This window comes from Gobius niger (assembly GCF_951799975.1).
Source record: "Gobius niger genome assembly, chromosome: 20".
Taxonomy (NCBI): domain Eukaryota; kingdom Metazoa; phylum Chordata; class Actinopteri; order Gobiiformes; family Gobiidae; genus Gobius; species Gobius niger.
This window is the reverse complement of record NC_136871.1, coordinates 20637675-20662903: the sequence shown is the minus strand read 5'-3', so window position 1 is coordinate 20662903 and position 25229 is coordinate 20637675. Positions and strand designations below refer to the sequence as shown.

Genomic DNA, 25229 nt, shown 5'->3' with positions numbered 1-25229 from the left:
AAAATTGGGAATAAATTGGGGGAAAATATAAGTAATAAAAAATTGTCCAAAATGTGGGGGGAAAAAATCCAGGCAAAAAAAATGTACAAAAAAATGATGGGGGGAAAAATTATTTGAAGTTGAAACAATCGAGTAGTTCCTTTAATGCTGTCCCTGGACAAACAGCATCAATATATATATATTTAGTTTTTTAATCTGCTTTAGATACTTTCATTTTTCGATACCAGTAGAACTTAAACCTTTTTTCCCGATACCAGACTGGCATCGTTTAATGGTACCCAGCCCTATATAAATGGTGCTTTACTTTGGGATAAAATTGGCAGGTCCGGCCAATACAATAAAGAAAATTGACCCTCTGCCAAGCAAACTTGCCTAACCCTGTTCTATACTACATACTGTATCCAAAACTTCACTCTCTATCTTTACACTCTATCCGAGGGATGGAAATAAACAGACGAAATACCTTTATTTTGAAGATGTGACATGAAAATCTTTCAGGACTGATGTTCCATTCTAAACCTGCTCCAAATGCTACACTAGAAAATGTTCATGTTGTCAGTGCACCATCCAACATCTCAGTCCCCCCCCCCCCCCCCCCCCCCACTCCGCCGGCTCACATCTAACAACATGATCCCATTTATCCAGGACATCACCACAGTCTCCTCTCAGTCTCCACATGTCATCCCCAATTCTTTAGGACACGGTTTCCTGTTGTGTTTCCTGTACTCCTCTGTGCTGCCCCCTCATCTCTCTCCAATCGTTCCCATTGTATTTCAGATTCCCATGGCCTGAACAGCAGAGTTGGTGGGAGGAAGACAGTGGAACAATTCATGGCACTCATATGGTCTTGGTTTGCTCCTAACCGCAGTGTAGTCACAATCGGGTTGCTTTTCCGTTTATGAGCCCGAGAGTGGTCCGAGGACACGGGCAGTCGGGAAGACCGGTGGAGCTGCCTCGAGGACTAAGAAGAAAGACGTTATCATAAAATTGCTTTTCTTAATGCGATTACTGTTTCTCCAGGTACGTTACGCAGACCTTTCAAAACTTTAGTCCACTTCACTTCAAGCTGATATGAAAAATGTATCAATCTAGCCTCAAATGCACCTATTCTCCCAGAAACACCGCCCAGGCACAGCAGCTTTAATGATTTCAATCAGAAAACCACCCACTTCCTGGCCTCCTCTGATCAAAACCATGGCTTTGAAAAGTCCCCCCCCCACACACACACACACACTGACAACTCTCAAAGCGGCATAATGAATCCGCTATTTGCTCATGAGCGTATTTGACTAAAGCGCTATTTGCTTTGAGCTTAACATCTCTGAGCATTCCTCGAAAAGTAGTGGAGGGAAGCTGAGAAATGTGCCGCAGCGGCTCAAATTAAAGTGTGGGTAACCTTAAAGTCGTGTTTGCCAAGCTCTGAGCTAATTTCCTCACAGTGGTTGAGCAGTTAGGGCAGCGGTGTTTTGCCTAAGAGCAGTGTTGAGGGGGTCAGATTTGTGACGCTTCACTTAAAGGACACGTTCAGTTCAACACGAGGGAAGGGAAATACTTTTCAGCAAGACAAAAATCTACAAAGTCTCACAGATGCATAAATATCATTGCATTAATAAAATAGCTCAAATTAGAAATTAGGTGTTTTATACATGCTGAAGTCCTGAAACATGGGAGAAGATTACAAAGATCATGTTTTTGTAAACTCTTCAGTCATCCAACAAAGAAAAGCAACCTGGTCAAGATTATTTACTTTACTAGCGACCGTTCTATTCATCGTGATAAGCCCAATTTACAGTAAATCAAAGCAATTTGTTAAAAATAAAGTAAAATAACAAAATCTTTGGTTATGCTTTATAATACGGGTACATGAATTCATGCATGAATTGATCATTATGACTTCATGTGAGTTCATGATGCTCCATGATGAAATACTCATGAATTAACAAAGGAAATTCAGGAAATCAACTCATTAATGATCATGATAAATTCTTGTGCAGAAGAAACAAACGGTGGCAAGAACCAAACTTTGTATAAATGATGATTAGTTCATCATGACTTCATTATGAATGTGCCCCTTAAACTGAATCGTTGCAGATTTGATAACTTGTATAAACAAACTAACAAATAGGTTGGGGGTTTGAATCATGGCTCCCACACGTGCACACTGTCACTGTGTCTCTGAGCAAGACACTTCACCCACCTTGCCTGTGAGAATGTAGTGTAAGAGTGAACGTGTGGTGGTGGTCGGAAGGGCTAATGGTGCAGATGGCAGCCTCGCTTCTGTCAGTCTACCCCAGGGCAGCTGTAGCTGCAATATGGAGTGAATGAATATTGCACATTCATGTGTGAATTCATGTACCCTTATTATAAAACCTTACCCAATCTTGCAATCCTTATAATGAAATGTAATGTTATTTTACAATTCTAAAACCAGGGGGCAAGTTCAGCTTAGAGAATCTTTATCAACCAAACTTTCTAACATTATGCATTTTGCCTTTAGAAAGGACAAAAGGAGAACACTTTGGGCTTTAATGTTACACTTCGAAGCGTCGCATCGACAACCATATTGTAATAGACTGCCTCTGTCCGAGGTGCATCGAGCTCCACTCTGTATGCCATTGTGTTACAGCACTTTGAAGAAACATTTCCTCACAAAATCAATTCCACTCAACACCTGTTATGTGCTTGGGGCTGCTACAGGGCAAGCCGAGGTATAATGTCATTTGGCAGCGTGCTGTATCTTACTTGCATACTAAGCTCCTATAGCGCACGCTGGAGATCAAATCTGCCGCCTACATGCTGCCATCATGGACTGTTTAGCCATAGTTTGGATGAAGTTCTCGGGAGAAAGCAAACATTTTCAGGAAAGCACCATCCAACTTTGCACAACTATTGGCAAAAGTTAATGTTGACACGCTTCTAGATTCTAATCCAAAGCACTTCCCGTCAATATTAACAAATGTCTCCTAAAGGTTTGCTGTCTGACTGCGTGTGCTTTTTAAACTGGGGCAGAAAAGACATCAGATTTCCATTTTATGATGAAAAATTTGGAAGGGAGAAAGCTTTTCAAGGACAACTAAAAAGCAACAACACTTTTAGGTGCATTTGTCAAACCTTTTTCCCTCAGCTGCCAACTCTACTTTTAATTGAACGACTCTGTTCTTCCCTCTGTGACAGTCGCCGCTGTCTCTCCCCACTGTCCTCAGATAGAGGTAGATTCAAATAAGGATGTGCAAAAATATAATGGTTCCTCATCGTTAGAGCACATCACATAAAAGTGTCCGGACGCAGGTTACGTAAGGCACTCCTGTCATGGTCAATGCATCACCTACTGCTCAGGGAAGTAATGGAGGCAGAGAGTAATGTCACACATGCTAAATTTAGACATTGTTAGGGCCCTAATGAATGAGTCGCTTTACACAGAAATGCCCTGATGTGGCTAAAAAAATCTATACTGCCCCCCTTTAAAGAGACAGGGTGATTGAGAGCTTCGCTAAATAGATGCTGCTGTCGTGCCAGGGCCATTAGACAGGGCACTTTGTATCTAGACAACTGTTAGTATCCTGGTCAAGGTTGTCAGAATTGTGTTACATGTAAAAAAGAAAAAGGGTTAAAAACTATAAAGGAAAACAATCCAATATTCTTTGCACACTGTTATATACAGACAACAAAGGCACACGATTCACTCTTCTCCATTAGGCTCTTTTCTTCAGGGGCCCTCACAGCCAAAGGTCTACCTCCATCTAACCCATCATCCTCCCTAAAACACCAACTCTTCCTACCAATAAATCTCATTGCACTCTTTATTGAAACAAAACCTTGAAAAAAATGCACCTGTATTAGTTGCTGGGATGGTAAACTCTCTGAAAGATGTAAATCATGAATATGAATTACTGGCATTTGAAAACGGGGAAGACTGGAAATAAGTAGGATTTCCAGTCAACAGTTTCATACACCAGGCTACCAGAAAGCTGAACCCCCTCCCTTCCCTGTGCTTACACCCCTTACTCCCCACAACAAAGACGAGAGAATGAACTATTTCAGATACACTGTGAAATGAATTGACAAGTAAAATCTTTTATTCTTAGTCAAGCGGTCGTCTAAAGTCTAATGAAAGACAAGGTTATGCAAATATGAAAAGAAGCTATTCCTCCACCATAATATCTCAATCTAGCCTCTCTGACATTATCTGAGCAACATCTGCTATCTGCTTTCCATTCGACGTATTAATTCCTTATCATCTATTTACACATCTCCTCTGCACGTTTGAATTTGGGGGGGGTCTCGCATGATGGGCAGGTCAGGATCAATACAAACGGGTATATATGTTAATCCGGAGTGGTTGATGGACACATGTGTATGCCGCGTGGCGCTTTAGTGGTGGATTTGGTTATCCCACTGGCCTTTTTAACCCCGGTTTACCCCTGCAGTGGTGACCTTTGCAATGGCCCCGCTGCCTGATTGATCGACTTGTACTTGCTGTCATGCCCCATTTCCACTGCCTGTCCATTTGGCGCTGATGGAATAGAATTGGAGGGCTGACCTCGGCACACCTCTGGGGTCTCCTGGGAGTGTTTTCCAAGACTATACCTATTGTGCCCGACGTAGACAGCCAGCTTCTGATAAAGGCGTAATGATTAATCTAGATTCCTTCTTATGGTTACGGATCACATAGGACTGCTCCCATTTAACGCAGCTTAGGGAAGAGAACACGCTGGACAAATACCCGTTGATTGAGGGATATACAACACTAACAGACAACACTTCACTCCCACATTCATTGTCTTGGGGCCATTTAGAGTTAGAAATGCACCTTTTCATGCATGTCTTTGGGCAGTGGGAGGAAGCTAAAGTGCCGGGAGACTTCACGCTGAAAGGTCACTTACCAGCAAGTACAAAACAATGCCCACAAAAAAGTGAGTCATACAATACTAAAATAAAGTAGGGGTAAAAACGGCAATAGACTAGAAGTGGTTCTGAAATTGTAGCCATTGTGTCCGATTTTAACATGGATCATAGAGATTGTATATAGAGAGTGTGGGCAAGGCAAGTCTTCGTATAGGTCTTTCTATGAAGAATGTGAACAGCTTATGCATGGCAGTTTTATTCAGAGCAGCTCTTTTACTATGCAACCTTAAAGCTGCACTTTGTCCTTGTCCTTCTGTTTTCAAGCCATGGAAGTTAGAGTTAGTTACACTGAGCTGCTGCCAGTAGTTTCTGCTTCTCACATGTCGGTACCTAACCAGAAAATGCAGCATTTACAAGACCCATCTGGTGGCAAAAGAAGTTTAGTAAATTGAATACCATTTCTAATCCACTACAAAAACGGTTTACACACCAGGCAACTACATGTGCTCGACCACCCCATACGACCTTTACCATCATAATACCAATCATTACATTGAGATTTTTCTATCAACAACTTTAGACCCATTTCCTCATAGAAGTTTATGTGATAAATTACATTAATTACCCACATAAAGAAAGGCACGGCATCTGTATATGTGAAAACATTAGTGGAGATGTATTTAAAGCAGTACTAAGTAACTTGTTTACCTTAATAAATCCTTTTCGCAGTCCCTCTGGAGGTAATTAATTAATTAATGGGATGACTGGGAGGTCTTTCATCTCCCCCTGGTGTCTCTGGCCAGAAAACCACACTTGCAACTTTCCTGCTCCGACCCAGAGCCACCAATACACACTAATGGATTCACGAAGAGTCCATTGGTGGTAGAAGAAGCTAACAGGCTAACAGGCAAAGCTAGTTGCAGGCTAGCGCCACTTAAACAGTATTTACAGCCAGGTTTGAGTGAAAAAAATGTATCTCCATTGTGTAATTGGATGTACAATATCCCTCTCTCCCTTTGTCTTTCCTGTCAGTGTAGTATTTACTCTCACGGACAATAATGAGTAACATGCTACGACACCTGCAGTGGCGCTTATGGTCTCTAGGGGCATGAGTTACTTAATTCAGCTTTAAGAATAAAAAATAACAATTCAACATTTTCAGTGTCATATTTAAAACATAGTTGCATTGCAATTAAAAGTAGGGCATGAAAACCTCCTGAACCCATTGCAAATGAACATTCATATTAACTATGCCAGATGTAACAAAAGCTCTACCAAGGTTAAATAACTTAGATTTTTGCTTCCATCATCAAAACACAGGAGATGGGTCTGTCTCCAGTGTGCCATTGTCTGCACATATTTTCCGCCTCTTACTGTTCCCTCCTCTACTATAACCCCGTGTCACTGTCTCTTCCACACTATCTAGTCTCTTCTGCCCCGCCGGCATCTCCAATAAAAGAGCTGCGCTGATGTTATCCGTGCTCCCAGTGTGGACCGGGCCTTGAGTGTGTGAGTGTTGCATGTCAGACAGATTGTTCCTCATAAGACTGAGGGGCCCCGGGCTAATGTCACCACAGTCCTCCAACACAGCTCCTCCTCACTGCGCCGCATGCTTTAAGACTAGGCGGAAAATACAGCCCGCGGAGCTACCCAGTCGATCCAGCTCCATCAAACAATGAGCCCTACAGGAGCTTAGCGAGAGAGCATCATTAAAAAAGACACTGGAATGAAATATGACGGACAATGGGCTGAATCGGCTTTATTAATCTCTAGGGGAAAGGTCATGAAAACAAAACCAGGCGCAGATATGCGGAAAATAATGATATCACTCATAACTAGTAGCTAACAAGGAAAATCGTTTATGAGAAATAGCGCAGTGGTGTTTTGAATAGTTTCTTGCTGCAATGGTCCAAATATTACTATGACTACTACTGTACTATGATTACAATCACAGATTGGCTGAACTACATGGAAGAAGTTTTGTTCCAGCTTGTACCTAGAGTCTAGGAGAGTCTACATAAGAACCATTGTGAAGTGGATGGAGACATAATCAGCAGTGAAGAGGCTCTTGAAACACTTTGTTAAATCCCAAATCCACATTCTTTCACAAGAAGCATTGGAGAGGCAGGATGCCGCCCCGTAACATGCACCACGAGAAATACATGTTTTTTATTTATCTCAAGATGATGGAGATTTAAATGAACTAGTCCTGATCAATGAATGCACGCCAGAGCAAATGGTGAACATGCTCTGTATGATGGATTACAACACCTTTATTCCATTACTCTTCATTCTATTACTGCAGTGTGTGTTTCTCTGTTGTGGGAAATTTAGACCTCTATTCAGCATTTGACTGTATATTTCCAGTTGCTGCAATTGAAGCCGTAGTAGTAGAAGGAGTAGTGATTGTAGAGGTAACGGTTGTGTGTTATTAGTGCTGGGACGATACAAGTTTGTCATGATACAGCGTATCACAGTGCAGGCTGATACAATTCCCATTCTGACACAGAAATAATATATAAACCAAATGTTAATCAGTTTTTGGCAGAACAAGTACATACTGTACTGTGTGTTCAGGCAGAGTTCATGTTTTCTAGACTGTAAACGGCGCTTGATGTCATTAGAGCTATGGGTTTTTCCATTCGATACATGTACAGGTGAAACTCAGAAAATTAGAATTAACTTTTTCACAATATTAAAATTTTTCGAGTTTGACCTGTATAGCCGAAAAAATGCATTGCAGAACAATATATTATCCAAGCCCTATTGATTGTCTTTTCATAAATTCTTTATAGCTGCCACTGCGAAATATCAATATGTATCTGAATGGACAAATCACCAGAACAAGATAATACCAGGGTTCATGGTTCAGTTTATTGGAATATAATCTCCTCTCTATTGATCTCTCAAAAGCCATGCCCCTGTCAGTGTGTTTTTTACCTTTTTGAGGCGTCCGCTCTTTGTGCCCAGAAAGACCACGCTGTGTCCATTGTAGATGTAGGAGGTGACAGAGGAAAGCCTTTCTCGGGTCTCGGTGAACACAGTGTGGCCTGTCACCAGCTGGGACCCCCCTAAGGGCTGGTTAATATCCAAGCCACAGAAATGGTCATCGATGGGAACAGGCTGTGGACAGAAGGAGAGGGTTAAAGGTGGTATTATGATGGCACAACATTCTGAAAGTGGATAGGATGAGATTTGACATGTTTGTGCTCAAATATTAAAAAGTACATTTCAAAGTGTTCTGCAGATAGAATCCTGAAGAGAGTTATTATTGGCAATTGGAAAATACTGTTAATATATATTTATTGTCCCAGTGGGGAGATTTGTGCCTATGTCTTTTGGTTTGTGAAGGCACAGGGAGAAAACATTACACAGAAAGGCTTTGGCACTACTTGACCCAGGAGTCAAAGCTGGGAACGTCTTGCTGAGAAGTGAAAGTGTTTGCCATTTCTTGTTTTGTTGCACTTTAAAATTACTTTCTTAGTGGTAATAAACAGATTGCAAATCATTGGTTAATACAACAACTTGGTCGATCAACCTTCATAACACTGGATCAAACATCTGTGCTAATTGACAATGATTTAGTATCACTAAATCTACAGACTCAATCAAAATAATACACTTTGTTGAGATTTGTTCCTGAATAACCAGTAGCGCCTAAGTCTCCATCTTGAGTTTTCATAAAACTACTTCCAAGTGGGCTGCGGAGTTTGGGGAGGAGCAGAGAGCAAAGATGATGACCGAGTAGGAATGACAGATTCGAGAAAGTGGTTGGAGCTGATGAGAGGGAGGGGAAAAAAGTGCAACTGCAAGACAGAAAATGACTGAGATGGCTTCAGACACTTAACCATACAAGATGAGCACTCAAACTGACTTGAGCTAAAAACCAACATGCATTAAGCGCAAGGTTTCTGGGTGAAAAACGGCTTCTTCAAAAGAGCTTGTATTTATCAACAAGCCTCGGAGCAAAGAAATGGTGAGGTCGGCTAATTGCTTATGGCAAACACACGAAATGGTATGTGTTTTTCTGTGATTTTGAGGTTACTTGATCTGACATCACACAAACACCGAACGCAGAGATGTCAGGTTGTGATTAGGCATCAAAGAGAGCGACGAGCTTCGCGGTCCAGTTACATCACGTTACATGCACATCAGACCTCTGCTAATTGCTCCTCATTCACTATTTAACTCGCTCAGATAATTCTTCATGCTCCGTGCACTAGTTTCTCGGCACATTTGGGTATTTCTTATACTAATCCACATCTCAGGTTTGGAAAAACTATTAGGATTAAATGTTAAATGGAAAACTATTTTTATTAGGCTTTAGTAAAAGATACTTCAAGTGATGTTCTGAGAAATCCATTTGGCAAATGTATTCCAATCTATTCCAATCTTCACTATGACAAACATTTCAGTGGATCTAACTGCATGTTGGAAAGTGCAGAAATAGTGGACCAGTGATGAACATTGTTGTTTTCAGGCCTTTCTTTAATCAAAGCTGTTCATTCTACAGAATTACAGCTTTCAGAAGTGGCACTGGCTTGGACCTTTACAAGAAAAAAAAAGTCCTTTCTGAAGATCAAGAGCAGGTCTCAGAAGGCCCAAATTCAGCAGACAGCGATTGAAGAGAAGGAAAGAGGAGAAAGGGGAGGAGAAGAGGGAGGAATTGCAGCCTAAAGCCCTGAATGGACTCAAAGCTCCATACAAACTCTGTGATTAGTGCTGAGAATTAATCTTCTCCAGCTCCCCTTTTCTTGAGGGACCCTGAAATCATGAATGATGTCTCCAGCTCAGCTTTGCCTATCAGCTATTTAGACAGCAACAACAATAGTGGTTAAGATCAAGGAAATGCCACTGAGTAATTCCATACAGCAAATACGGGGATGAAGACAAAGTACTTCAAAGAATAACAAAGTTTTAACTAACTCGCAAACACATGTATTTGCGTGGGTAAGAGTATACTGTAGGTCAAAGATGTCGTCAATGACCAAAATAAAACAGCTATTATGAAATATGAATTGGGGTTATCAACCACGGTAGTTCTCGAACAGTTATATTATATGATTTAGTTTCAGTGCAAAGTGCTCTGGTGAATTTCAGAACATAGTGGATTATATCTGTTGCCAGCTTGTACCCTGTGACTTTACACAAAAACATCATTATTGTTATGTTGTACATCTACTCACAGCCTTGGTGCACTGTACGTCCTTCCCCAGCAGCCAGTGCAACTCGAGGTGTCCCTCGCCCTGGTAGCAGGACTGCAGTCGCTCCTTGATGCGAGTGTTAATGTCTTGTATGGTGAAGACACACAGGGCAGAGTTGTCCGGGGGGTCATGGTGCTGCTTCTGCCCTTTCGAGAAGACAGCATACAGCACGTCCTCCTGAGCACTGATGTTCAGTGCTCGGGCCAGGACCCGGCCTGCTTTTGACAGGTATGCTGCCTGCAGCAGCCGGTACTCCTCGCCTCTGTGCACACAGCCCACCGGGAGAGACACATATGAGTGAAACTTTTTGTCACCTTTACACAGGCGAATAATTCGTGAGGTGTAGAAGAGGTCACTGGGGGAGCTGCCAGCGGGCATCCCATTCTCTGGGGTCTCTGGCTGCACAGTCATGAAGTACACAAAAGTGCCACTAGCAAATCCGTAGATGTAGTAGATATCAAAGTGTGGTACAAGAGCGAGAGTGTCCGAAGGGATTTTAATGAGAGATGAGACAAAGTCAGTGTGAAGCTCATAGTCCAACATAGCGGAGGATTCAGGGTCACGCGGCAGCTTCCGGCTGGAGATGGTCGGGAAATAATCCTGTTTGCCGCCAACAGCAGTACCTATGTACAAAGTGGCATCTTGGCCTTGCGAAGGCACCACCACCCCAAACATGGTGCCTGTCTGGTTGTCACTGGACAGATAGTGCTCTTTCTTGTGTGTGGGCTCTACAAGGATGAACAGGTCGTCCAGTCGCATGAGTTTGCAAACCCCCTGGTACAGGCTGCCACAGGCCAACAGCCGGTTGTGAGAGTAGTCAATGAGCAACAATTTGTTGACATTATCTGTGGAGGCCAGTGGCTCAGAGCAGGGCTGGACAATGAGAGGGGGGTAACATGCTTTGTTGTCATACTCTGGTCCAGTGTCGTGTGACACCAGTAGGGTGAGGTTTGCAGACAATTTGTAAATGCGATTGACAGCTCCCACATACAGAGCTCCTGTGGACGAGTGCACGGTCAGGTGGTTCAAGGCCCAGTCCCTTCTCTCCGACTGGAACGTGGTCACAGTCTGTTCAGCACTAGTTTCTAGATTCATACACATTAAAGTCAATAACAACAACAGCAGGGGCCATGACATGACTTTTAGCGGACTATAACCTTTTGTGAGCCCCCAATAAATCCATCCTTTGTCAGAGCACATCTTCATCCCAGCGGGTCCAATATAATAGAACTCAAACAAACAGGTGGCTATGTGTAACTCAGATAGAGACAGAGCTCCGAAAAAAATGTGAGTTTGAGCTGCTGGCAGGTCGTCCTCCGGTGATCTTCACATCGTTCTGAAAGACAAAAGAGAGAGATTTAATTTTCAACTCTATCGTAAGCAAAGTTGTTATTGGGGTATCATTAAACTTTTCATGTACTAAACTGCAGCACAAAAGGCTTCAAAGGAACAAGGAATGGTTGTTCAAGCTCTCTTCACATATTTACAGCAACGCTCCAGTGTTCTCTTTATCAGGGCAGGGGTTCATTATGTTTGCCTGTGTAAAAAAAAGAGCCGTCTGTAGCCTATTACTTGAACAAAGCGCAGACACAGTGTAGCTCAGCCTACTCTCTGTTTGGGTTGCTAATTAAATGATCCAAATGTATTAATTATGCGCCCATATTTGGGTCTCTGTATTTTCTCCCTCCCCACTGTCTTGTTCATTTAAATGGTTCAATCCAGGGGGAATTAATCACTCACTCAGCGTTGTAGCCGGTATTCCAAAAGTAATCTTTGTTCTTTTTTTTTTTCTAGGATGAGATTGGAAGTCATTAAGAATTCAGAGGCAGGCTGCATCAACCCTCACGCGACCCTCTTTAATTTCATTAGCATATTTTATGTTGCTATTTCCAAGGGGACAAACAATGACCCTCAAACACACCACAGAAGGGAGGAAGAATGAGATACAGCGGGCGCCTGAAGACAGATGTTTGACACCCATTGTTACCCGTCTCTGTGACAAGAGTGTTTATATTCCTCATGCATGTTGCAGAATAAGAATCATAAACATATTTAAGGCTGCAGGAGCACAGCGGGACCTTCGAACGCAGTCACTTCATCAAAGGCCATTAATGGAGTCGTGAAACTGTCATACAGAGGATGATTTGCATTATGTTACTCTTTCGCTAAAAATATCACAAACCCCATAGATTACGTGCCAATGCAGAGACAAGCCATTAGCTCCAAGGCAACGGTTCATTTTTGGCAGAGCCCCCGGTAAACAGGGGCGACACAGTCTCATCGGTATAAGTAAAGGTTAATTGCAGACAGGCGTGTCAGGCGCTAATGCGGGGGTCAGGGCACTAAGGGGGTGCGGTGGAGAGGGAGGCAAAGAGGGGGCTCTAGCGGCTGACCAACAGGATGTCCGGCTGTGGGTTTGAGCGAGGGCCAAGGACGAGAGCGGATGGACAGACACTGAGAGGCCTGGTCGGACTCCAGCTCCACTCCAGCGTCTCCTGTCCATCTGGCCTCACCACACTGCACAGGGACACAAGGCACTGGAGCGTCCCGGCATATTCAGCTCAGTCTGGCAGGATCTGAGGGTGACTCCGCACCGCTAATTATACATTTAAACAAAAAAAAACAAAAAAAACTTGGACCGCGGCTCTATCAAACCCTCAAAGTGAGCTTCTTTGTGCCTTTGTCCAAATGTGCATGCACATAGGATCACTCACACACTATATTCATGAATGGGCACAGTGTCTTGCTCATGGACACAGCAATAGTATGCACTGGTTGGAGATGGAGACCAACATTGTCTGACGTGGCCCAGATTTGCATGGTGCCTAAGGATCTGTGGTGGGTTTTTTATCTGCTAATAATGCATTAAAAAGTTTAAATTGTTCTTTGAAATTATGGAAGTTTTAAATGGCAATAAAATAATAATTTTATGTTCATAACAGCAACTCATTACCAACTCAAAGCAAGCAAACAAAACAAAGTTGTATTGCATTGCCGATCAATTAAAAATAAATTATCTCATAAAAGCCACTGTGCACAAACTGTTTTGATATGAAAGCACAACGTTATGTGAATAGTTACAATGACAAAACAAAATTATTTTTATATGAAGATAGACATTGTGGAGTTGTTTTTAACGTGAGTTTGTCCGCCTCCAGAGAAACACAATTAGGCTTTTGTTTATTCAACACATGGCATTTAGATCAAAAAGTTTCTCTGGGCTTTTGTTGCTAAAGGTTTTCTGTCTGGACACATTATCAACAGTGAGATATTGGCAGCAGACAGCGTTATGTGCTGCTTTTTTAAATTATTACTAAAGAAATAACAGGGGTTTGTACAATAAAAATGTCCTTGAATAATCTGCCAGTGTCCAGAATCCTTCAAGTGTTGCCTGTTGAGGCTTGTTTTTGCTTTTTTATGTGAAGGTCTCACAATAAGGGGAACAGAACACAGACAAATTGAGTATTTTCAGGGGACGACTTGATAAATCAGTTCATATTATTCATATTAATGTCTGATTGGATTTTCCTGTTGGTTCTATTGAACTGCCAAAATGTGAATCACAGAAAAACATTTTCAAATTTGTGACAATAATAGTGAGAGGAGAGTTGCAATCATATTCAGTAAAAGATTCTTTTTTTTAACTAACACATATTGTGCTAAAAGTAGGTGCCGTGAGCATGAAATCATTTTTCAATGACAAGAGGATGCTTCCACTGTCATAGTCTAGACCCTTTTTTGTTTGAATTAAGGTTAAAGTATATTTATTAAGCCCTGTAGGGGAATTTGTTTCTGCATTTGTCCCATCAGTGCTCCTGGGGAAACATGGAGTAGCAGTGAGCAGCTAGCGTTGGCCAGCACTCAGGAACTCATCTCCAGATGTGGAGCCAGGCTAATGGCCAGAAACACCTGGCCAGAAGATTAGCCTATTGAACATGGTAAATGGTAAATGGTCTCAACTTATATAGCGCTTTTCCACCTACATTAGGCACTCAAAGCGCTTTACAGCAAGGATACACTCACCCATTCATACTCTCATTCATACACCAATGTACGCAGACACTGGGGGCAATGTGGGTGAAGTGTCTTGCCCAAGGACACAACGACAATGTGCACTTTCAGGAGGTGGGATTTGAACCCCTGACCTTCCGATCATGAGACGACCCGTTCTACCATCTGTGCCACTGTCGCCCCATGTAAACATGTTTTTAGAGGTAGGGGAAACTGGAGTACCACGCAGACACGAGGAGAGCATGCAAACCGCTAACTGCTGTAGAATTGTTATTGTGTAATTTCATTTTAAGAAACAATTGATTCTTTCCTACAAGTGATCAATGTATTTCTGTTGCTGCTAAGACATATAGAGATACAGGTTGTGACCTTAAGAAAGTGGCACCAGCTTTGTGCCCCCCTGAGGTTAAATCAGTGTGTCTAACTCCTCTGTAATTACAGAAGTTGGAAAAACAAGAAGAGAGAATAGGAGGCTCTGGTGGCACAGGAGACTGGCAGACATGCAGGAGGCAGTCGAGTCTCATTGTTTCATCCATTTGGGAAGCGCCGGTTTTGGTCACGTCTAAGGCGTGCAGTCATGCTGCTCTGTGTTTACCCGGGATTACAGAGGCTGCTCTTGGCCCCGCTGAATTCTCCGCCTCGCCACTCAGACACGCTCCAGCCGAGATGTGACTCACCCACACTCACAGCATACAGGAGCACACCGGAGCAGGGCTCACAGGCCCTGGGGATGCCACGCTCTCAGCGGGCACCGATCGAGTAGAGACAGAAGAAGAAGAAGGCTTCACAAACATGAGCCCTGACCTATGGAGACCAGAACCAAAGCCACTCTATAATTCAGCTTCATTCAGGAGGTGCAACATTCTTTTCCAGCCTAAATCTGTTTTCATTGTTGTTACAAAATTGAGCAATTAGAAATGATTTATTGTTATTGATCTCAATAACCTCAATGATCTAAATTCAATAGATCTAATACCATTGATTTTCTCATAAAAGTACATTTTGCCACAACCATATGTCGTGCAGGTTAAATGATAATGGATTGTTCTCTTACTTTAGTTGTGTCACATCAGCAATGCTATGTTCAAATAATGAGTTGCAATTTGTGGGCAACAATCTGCTTTTTTGCTTGGGCAGTTTGAAGCTATGAAGGTCTTTTTGTTGTGAATTGACAACTGTCCATTTCTCTATGCTCTAACTATCTGTTATTGTTTTTATTGATTGCCCAGCAGCTATTTTTCCCAATTACTGAAGGGCTCAAGGTACCAACTTCAGGGGATCCCTTTTTAATAATACAAAAACTAACCTCCACCCTGTGCGAACACTGTGCTATGAGCAAATACTGCAGCATAAAAAAGATTACTAAATACACATGTTCAACATTAAAATCACCATATGAACGTTGAATATGTGGATTTGGGGACAGCGCTGACAGACTTGGTCATAATTACAGTAAAGGTCATGAGATACAGCACTTCGTCAACAGTGAAGTCATTGGCAATTGCATCAGACATGGGGGACTCTAAGGGTAGAGAGATTTCAAGAAAACAAACAACCCGAACACTACTTTTTCTTATTATGCATCAATTACGCATATAGCAGGCATCTGAACATTTACAAACACAAAGACTTATTTGCATGATATATCGTTACGCCGACTGAGGAACTAAGACGTTTGGTGCAAGAAAAAGACATTTTTAAGTGTTGTGAATGTGGTATAAAACTTTGTTGGTTGAGTGAAATAAATAAATAATAAGATCCCGTTAGCCGAAGTATTTCAGCAGAACTCTTGCAGCGAGTAAAAGGCCTGATGGGATATCCAGTGTGGGCTGTGCTGTAAGAACTGCACACGCGCTTCGCTGGGGGAGGGCCGCCATTGTACCGATTACACATGAATGAACTGCTGAGCGTTAGTCGCAACAGAGCTTGACTTCCAAATGAATAAATGAAGGCAATTAGTATGTCTGTGTACAGTGCTGTGGGGACAGAAATGGGTCAAACGGGTCCAAAGTGGAGTGGATGGGGGAGTGAGGGCTCAGGCAGCAGACTCGCGCAGAGACCAGTGACCAGGCGGAGAATTAGAACGTGTAAATGCCGTCTTCATTAGCAGGGACTTTTATGTGAATGTCAGAGTCAAGTCACGGGGGAATGTTATGGTTTATTCAAAACAAGAGTCTGGCCATCGCATTTAATGCATGGCAAAAGGTTGTCTGGTTCGGGAGGAAGGCAGCAGCTCCGTTAATGCCTTGATAGGAACACTCGCCGTGAGGTCAGGAGAGGTAAGGAAGAGGATCATGCTGGATAATAAAATGTCAATATCTTTAACGTTATATGGGGGCATAAGTAGAACATATTTTGTAAGCTTTATTTGTCATTGTACAACCATACAACGAAGCTGTGTTCAGGCGACCGTGTCCTGAGCCGCTGCAACTGAGCCACGCTGCAACTGAGCCACGCTGCAACTGTGGGTCAACCTGACCAGCATGTTTTTGGAGGTCAGGGAAACCGTAGCACCAGGAGGAAATCTTTAGTTTTTTGGTTTCTTTTTGAAAGACATTAGGTAGCAACAAACAAAGCTGTTCAAATACCTTACGCCTTACCGAAGTAGTTCCTTGTCCGTACCTAGTGTCTTTCAAAAAGAAAGCAAAAAACTAAAGTTTATAACTCAAGAAGACATAATGAATGTAATAAAAGAAGAAGGAACCCTGGCTGCCCTCTGTTTCCTCTGAAACGGTGCAGCGCCTCCTGGGTTTCAGAGCGTGGTGTCCTGCACTGGTCTGCGAGGGGAACTAATTCAACAAATGGCGCCAGTCCCAAGCCATAGGGCGGGTGTTTTCCAGTAAACTCTTTTCTGCAAACTCTTGATTGAATGATTTGTGAGTAACCTCCTATGAATTTGCTCAGTGGTTGCTCAGCTTTACCGCTTATGTTAATTTCGATGCAGCACAAAGAGATTTCCCTCATCCTATATAATTGCGTTCCACAATAAATTTGAACAGCAACATTTTCTTGAGGCGGGGGAATTCTTACAAGCCGCATTTAGATTGATGATCCAAGTCTGAAGCGGGCCCACTCGCTGTAAATTCATTCCACTGGCAGTCGTCCCTGCCACAACTCCTGCATCACGTTACATTAATAACAAGTAGCATAATTGCCTTTTTTTTCCTCCATATTTGTCGTTTGGTTTATTGTTCATTGCAGATATTGGGGCTTTTACGACCCCCCGCTTGGATACAAATCTTTCCGGTGGAGTAGTGGAGGCTGTCTCGTGGGACCAGTAAAAACAGCAGCATGTCACTGCAACGCACTGCGCCCTTAATAAAAGCAGGATGCTGGGTACGACAAAACGTGACATAGGGGAGCCATTCCAACATATCATCAGCCCCAACACCGTCAGCGTCCCACCACTGCTGCCGCCACATGCCATTATCTCAGCATATGCATAATACATGTAGATATACGGCCCCATATCGAAAATTGCAAGTCAAGAGCACGGGCCGCTACTTCTTTCAATCCGGCTGCAGCACCACCATAAATCTCGCTGTTGTTCTTCTACAGGTAATGGTGACCGCGAGCAGGCCAAAGCTTTCTGCCGAAGCCGCTGCTGTTGCATGTACGATGAGAGAAAGAGGCGGGGGGGGGGGGGGTCAAAGTGACCTCCAGCACCGTGATGTAAACCCACGCAGCTCAAGTGCAATAGGCTGCTTCTTCTATTATTCAGCAACCACAGAATAAGATAGACTAAGGGGCTGCAGGGGCGAGTAGTATAGACCAGGCTGGGATTTTCCTAAGTGCACAAAGAAAGAACAAGGGATAAACAGGAGGAGATGGACGGCGACTAGGGGCCTGGGTCTGTGGATCCGTACAGCTGTAAGGAATGAAAAATGAGTGTAGTGAAATGGGAGAGGCACGCTTTCTTGCTTCAGAGCACAGACGCCGGTCCTGTTTCTCTACTTTAAGAGGATTCAACATTTTTATTTGCCCCAATAACTTTGAGCACGGAAGTCGGTTCACAGAATGGATGAAATTTCATCTCCGTTCTGTTGTATCTGCTTTAATAGTGGTTCACCTTCCATTTTGCAACTCTTGACATTCAGAAATGACTTCAATGTAGGCTACAGTATAAAGCCAAAGCAAACAAGCACACCGAAAAGTGAGAAATTCTTCTATTTTGAAATACGAAACTCAGTTATATGATCTAATCAAATTTGGTCCATATTTCTCTGAAATAGTTGTGAATTTCCCTGTGATTGGAGCCAGATTGCCCTCCATCCCTGGTGAGTAGTGAGAATGTGCTCTCTGTGACACCATTTAAGGCTCACATTGATGTTAAAAGGATATTTCAGATTTTTGACATTGGGCCTCATTTCCTAGTTACCCAGAGTCCTTCTTCACCTTATTCCGGAAGTTCGCGTGGGCGGCGCCATGAATTGTGCCCGGTCATTTTCTCCTATCTGTTAACATGGGACTGGAGAAGTCCAGATAAAATCAGTTACTACACGAAAACAAAGCCAAAACAGTACAGTGTTGACATGTTGGTGCAAGTGAACATTGGCCATTTTACACAAATCAATCTACTAAACATCAGATTTGAGCAGAGAATATTTTCCCTCGTTCTCCATTTAAATGAATGGGCTTCTCGCTCGACCGGAAGTGTCGAGACAACGCAAAAAGTGGCAAAAGTGGGTGGGGCGGAATAAGGTGAATATTTGAAGAGTTTAGTGGTGCTAGGCTAGTGCTAGGCTAGCGCGTGTCTATGGTAACTAGTAGCCTACATTATAAACCTCTTCAAAATCATCGGGTCGTCCTCCAAACATTACCATATCTGATTTGTAGAAAGCTCCTTTGTGAATTCCACGTGCAGTAATGTCGGCCGCAGGTAAACAAACTACTGTAGATCCAGTAACCTAGCAGATCACTCCGCCGCTGCGTAGCTTACAACCAGGAAGCTGACGCTGCTCAAAAATAAGTTATTTTAAATGCAAAATGGTTATATTTCAAAAATGATTCCGTCAACACAGACATTTATATCGGTAGCCTGGCGTTGTAAGTGATTTGCCTCAGGTGCACTTTGCTTGGGACTGTTCTTAATGCAGGCTACTAGTTACCATAGACATGTGCTAGCCTAGCACTATAGCCTAGCACCACTAAACTCTTCAAATATAAGGACTAGGCCTACATGAATGGAAAAAAAAAACAGACATTTTCACCCACCTTGCCTGAGTGAAAGAATGACTGAAGTGAATAAATAATGACTACATTGTAGCTTTTGAATGACGGAAAGTTTCTCTTAAATAGCACAACCACTTAAGCCATCAAAACAATTCCAGGACTCCGTTTGCAGAAATTGAGAAAATAATTACATTTATTTATGTAGCGCAGCTGTGAACATATGTGCATGTGTGCATATGTCCATCCCACACCAGTGCACATCAATATCAAAGAGCTTATTTGATAGACGTCTTCTTCTTGCTCTTTCCCTCTCTCCTTACCCATATGGCTTCACGGAGCGGGGGTGATGCCAAGGTCTGAGGTAGCTGGCACAAATAATTACGATCAAAGAAATTACAATGTAAAAAGAACAGATGCTGCCTTCAGTGCTGACAAATCACTGCGGGAGCGAGGACACACAGATTTACAGGGAAGAGGAGGGGATATTTTTCATGCAACTTTTTCTAAGAGTCTCCTGCTCCAAAACCCATTTAACATCTAATCCACAGAGCAAATAAAGCTTTGGGGAAGGCCATTCACCCAAAAAGCTGTACAAACACAAGCATCTGCCCAGATTATCCCGGTCTGTCTCCACGGTTGACCCGGCTCAGTTTGGCCCTAATTGCACCCGCAACTACAGTATGCAGCGCCTAGTGTTCAGGAATAGTACGGTCTGCAACAGAAATGTAATAATAATAATAATAATAATAATAATAATGCATCGGTTTTATATAGCGCTTTTCTGGACACTCAAAGACGCTTTACATTGCAATATTCGTTCACTCCATACTCAGTGGTGGTAAGCTACTATTGTTCCAGGATATACTGTACTACATGTTGCTATGTCAAAGAAACCAGTGCTGTCTGTCATAAAACACAAAATATAAAGCCACACTGATGTATGTTAAGTTCACGGCACAAATTCAACAGTGAACAGGCTAAAGAGTGAGCGAGAGCTAGAGAGACGCCTGTTTCGTATGTTTCTTGCTGCTAATTGTGAATTTCACAGAGGCTTTTGGAGCTGGACGGATCAGATGTCGTCTGGAGATTCTGGGTCATGGTTTAGGGTAACCTCATGGGGCTACAGAGAGTATTGAGGAGAGAACTGATGTCTCAATTTCATCACATGTTTGCACTCCAAACAACATTCCAATAGATTTCACCTCCAAAATTGGGCAGACGTCTGGTGCCTCTAATCTGAATTCCATGGTGTAGACCAGTGTTTCCCAACCAGGGGTACGGGGACCCCTGGGGTACTCGAGGACCTAGCAGGGGGTACTTGGAACTATTTCTTTTTATAGGAAAAGCTATATTTTTCAGTAAAATGTGTTGCTTTGGGAGAATTGTAGGTTTATTTTTTTACAGCTACATTGTCCTTTTTCTTACAAATACCACTTTTAAGTAATTACTTTTTAAATAAACTGTAACATCCTTGAGGTAGGGGGTACACGGTTGACCACTGAAAGGCCAAAGGGGTACGAAAGACAAAAAACGTTGGGAACCACTGGTGTAGACAGCAACATATTTCTTTGTGCCCTTAAAGTAAAGGTTAATTTAACACAAAAGATATAATGTACATGTTATTATCTCTCTTATTTCCAATACTTTACAAAGATTGGAACTTTGCATAATATCCGCAAAGGCCGGGATTGACAGGTAGATTAACAAATCGGACAAACGCATGGTCTACCCAACACGGCCGATTACAACAGTATGACGACATTAAATATACAACAAGTAATTTTCTGTCAACTCAACTCGCACACTACCAAACTATGTGGAATACTTGTGAGAGAAGTGACAAAGTTTGTTCTGAATGATACACATTGATTTGAGACCCTTCCGCATTTGAGTGTAGGATATTATTGAAGCGATAAAAAGCTTAGCGGTTTGGGATTGACGCTTCTGATTTTCAACAGAAAGGAGGAGCAACTGGCTGGTCAGGCTACTTACAGAGAATTTATCAAATTTATATCGAGAAATTTCATCATCAAAGCTTTATATTTGCCAAAAAGTCACAAGTTATTTCAAAGTCCTCAAACTTAAAAAGATCCAAATCAGATCTTGTGTCTTTGATTTTTCTAATGGCCATATGCTGCGTGTCCACACTTCGACACACACCAACAGAACTGTCACAAAACACACACATCAGCAACTTCCTGCTCTGTTTGTCTCAACAACAGTGTGACAATCTGGATCCGATATGCCATATTGCAGGAACAGCTCCAGTGCACGCTGAGCACTGCCAATCCTACCATCTGCCAGGTGAGCCTCACTCCACTCTGGTACCTCCCTCTTGAATCTCCCCTGTCGCCACATCCCTCCGTCACTGAGGGCTGCACGATTTCTGAAAAAATATCTAACTGCGGTGTTTCTGACGAGTACTGCAATTGTGATTAACAGCAATATAGTCCTTAGAGCACATTTCAGTAGGTCAAGACATCAACGTGTGGGAAAAACTTGAAATATTATGGCCTGTAAAGCATAACATGCATGTTGTAGAGTTGGTGTAAGACCCCCTGGTATTATGCTGTTTGCAAATATAACATCAAAACTGAACAATTGCAATTTGTGATCAGTATTATTATTATTAGTATTATTGTGACTTTGTGCAGCCCTGATTTCACCCCAGGATTTCTGTTTATTTTCCTGGGATCTATTTGCCCTCAACTCCTCTTTCTTCATCACCTTTAGCAGGCTGTATATCCTTTTCTCCAGGCGAAGATCTCACACTGAAATCAGCATGAAGACTGACAAGAATTGCAAAGTCAAAAAACAAATATTGATGAAAATCTATATATTTTGTTTCGACACCTGTTGTCGGGGTTGCAATAGGTGTTAACAGTTAAGAGCTCCAGCCAATGAGAACAGCTAATAACATCCAAAACAACCACCTGGAATACAGTACTCCTCTTTATCATTCGCGTGTATCCGTATATTTTGGACGACACATGACTGTCTTCACTCATCAGGTTTATTTGGTGTCATTTCACAATGATAATACCACAATCGATACAGACCAGCACGGGGACCAGGCGTTCAAAGTGATACATCTTCATCTAATTAGACTAATCTACTCTAGTGTCCTTGTAACAGGTGACAAATGTTGACAAATGTATTCTGACATGGACTATTACGTATCCAAGAACAAGAAGACGCTGACTGAATGAGTTACCAGTGATATTCACTTTACCTGTCTGCCATCACCACTTAGATTGTGGTCATTTGTTGCCGCACGTTTACTTTGCATGGCCATAGAAACACTATAAACTATTGTCCTGGTACCACAAGCCGTAAAATTTCACAGCCCTATTCTTTCATGGCGCTACTGCACTTTGGTGCATCATTATTCCACAGACACAGTTTGCTCCATACATGCAAACACTTCCATACTCAATACCCACAGACTGGGGGCTCTCCGCCGTCTCTCTCCTCGGGCTGTATAGCATCTGAACAGTCGTGTTTAATCAGCGTCTCCGTGGGCAACCGTGTGCAAGAGGGAGGGGTGAGGGAGGGGGGGTGCGACTGGAGATGAGGGGGGTCTTCAGTACGTAGCATTGTGCTGCTGCTGCTGTGCACTCACGCACCGTGTAATTGTGTTACATTCACTAATTTGCTCAGTGTAGTATTCCGGCGCTCGCCTTTGCCCCTGACCCACATCAGCCACACTGATATTCAAATCACAGCAAAATCAATGTCACCAGGGCAGACAGCTTATTCTTATATTAAAGAACTTTTGCAGCTTCTGTATGGCGTTATCTGTGCTGTTACACCCTCTAAAGTCAAAGTCTGCCAAAACAGTTTGTCATCATGTGTGACCCTATCGCCAGATCACCAAAAAGTAGTACATTGAATGTGAAATGTATACATATTGTTGCACGTTTTCTGCACCTGTCCTTTTGGCAAATCCATTTCACTGTCTCTGGTCTCACATGACGTAATGCTGTTAATATTTACAACCAATGTTTGAGCGTTGATCAAGTTGACATTCAGAAACAACAGGGGAAAAACATCTATACATCTATACTTCAGAGAGAAGATGTGAAAAACAAATAACTTCTATTAGGAAATGTTTTATAAAGAAATAAAACTTGGTTAAACAAATTTAAAAGCTTTGGATGCCAAAACTGAGAAACTATAAGTGACTGCAAGGTTTTGAAATAAATCTACTTTAGCTGCTTTAGTTCAATTATAATCGATTTAATGAGCCAACCCAGACCTCTGTCAAACCCAGAAAACACGCAGCTAATGTGGAAAATCATTTAAATTCTAAAATGAGCAGGACACTGATAAACTGCTTTGGTGGATGACTGGCATGGGTGAGCACAGGGGGGGAAAGCCAATCTCGGGCTCTCTTCATCTAAGGTTTTAGCGGCTCTGGTGGGGCCACGAGAATAAAGGCTAGTCCAACTGGCCGTGCAGATAAGCCCGGTCAGAAAGAGTGCACGTACGCACTGGGTGCCGGGGGCTTGCGGACCCGTCCATGCAAAGCCCCTCTTCCCAGCAGAGACGCGGCATTGTGCCGGTTGGCAGTGTGTCCAGCTGTGTGCGCGCTTGTTCTTATTTGGTCCCTCATCCTTATCTCTATCTCGGCGCCGAATGCTTCATAGGGCTGGCAGTGGTCAAAACCTAGACTCTTAAGGACCAAACAGGTATCTTTTAATTACGCTGCTCTCGGACACCAAACTGACTCAACCCAGGACGGCTTTTTTTTAAATCCAGACTCCAAATGTGATGAATACAGGGCATGTTCTGTCCTCTCAGACTCAGCATCAGCCGCTACTGTTACAATGGGCTGATTCTGTGTTACAGGTTGCCCCAAAAGCGACACCACTCTCACGTTACCTTCCCATTCAGAAAGGCTCAATGTCACTGCCTCCAACTGGACCGACGCGAGCAAAAAAAAAGTCAAGCCCAACTTTGCATCGCGTGAACTCATCTGTTCAACGCCGGTCCGTTCCCAAACAATAAACAAACACTCTCTACTCACCTTGAAACACGAGCAGACCGGTCACGATCGGAGCATGTATATTTATGTATGTGTAAATCCGCTGGTTCCGCGCGGATACGGTCACTCAAGTCACAGATGCGAGGAGCAGCAGAGGGGTCCGTTCAAATCGCACGCGGTTGCATTGCGCGTAAAGTCATGTGGATCGAAGCGCGGTGCATGTTCCCGACAGAGACCTGATCAAGTCACTGGCCCCGATAAGGGATTGATCATGTTCTGTAACAGGCTGCCAAATAACCCCCCTCTCCCTCTCTCTCTCTCTCTCTCTCTCTCTCTCTCTCTCTCTCTCTCCCTGTGTGGAGATGCCGGTGCTACACATGAAGTCACCCGTCAGTTCACTTGCACCTCACGTAGCTACTACAGACCAAACCTCTCTCACGCACGCGTCATCCATGGGGCACAACTTTCGCGCCCTCGCACTGCATTGGATTTTCTCTCCCTCTGTCAAATTATGCAGCAGTGAAACTATTTGGCTCACAATAGAAAATTGCCAATGTCATGTCTCAATGCCATACAAATGCAGCCAATTTTTACATATAAAAAGTATTTTAATGTTTTGAATAAAGCAGTGGTCGTACTTTTCGATGTAAAATATTGTGTTTTTGTTGTTTTAACAGGGTGCACAATGCCAGAGATTACGCGCGCGCTGCTACACTGAACGTCCCAGTAGGCGTTACCATTTAAATACTGCCCTCTGTAGGCCAACTAATGCACCTACAAGGCCAATGGACCAAAGACTGAAGGTTTGTGAGAATAAAAAGATGCTGTTATAGATTTTTTTTTTCAGTCTTAAAAGGAAACCACACTCAAAGCCAATAGAAAAGTTGAAAACTCTCTCTGACAGCAGAAGTGCTTGGATGGCTAAAACGCTTCTGACAGTGTTGTGGAGTTGGCGGGGTTCAGGCGGAGTGGGTGCTACGGCGGGCACAGCTGTCTGCCCCTCATTATGT

At 42.9% G+C, this 25229-nt stretch overlaps 1 protein-coding gene across 1 annotated transcript in view; it reads right to left on the bottom strand.

The window, feature by feature from the left end:
• Positions 1 to 24615, bottom strand: part of LOC306979918 (plexin-A2-like) — an 86688-nt gene extending 62073 nt beyond the window's left edge. Inside the window, exons 1-3 of the mRNA XM_079579072.1 lie at positions 24262 to 24615; positions 10032 to 11385; positions 7786 to 7968 (exon numbers count right to left, since the gene is read on the bottom strand). Of these exons, the coding sequence (XP_079435198.1) occupies positions 7786 to 7968; positions 10032 to 11255 (1407 nt within the window). The 5' untranslated portion in view covers positions 11256 to 11385; positions 24262 to 24615. The remainder of the gene's footprint in view (positions 1 to 7785; positions 7969 to 10031; positions 11386 to 24261) is intronic.
• Positions 24616 to 25229: the final 614 nt, after the last annotated feature.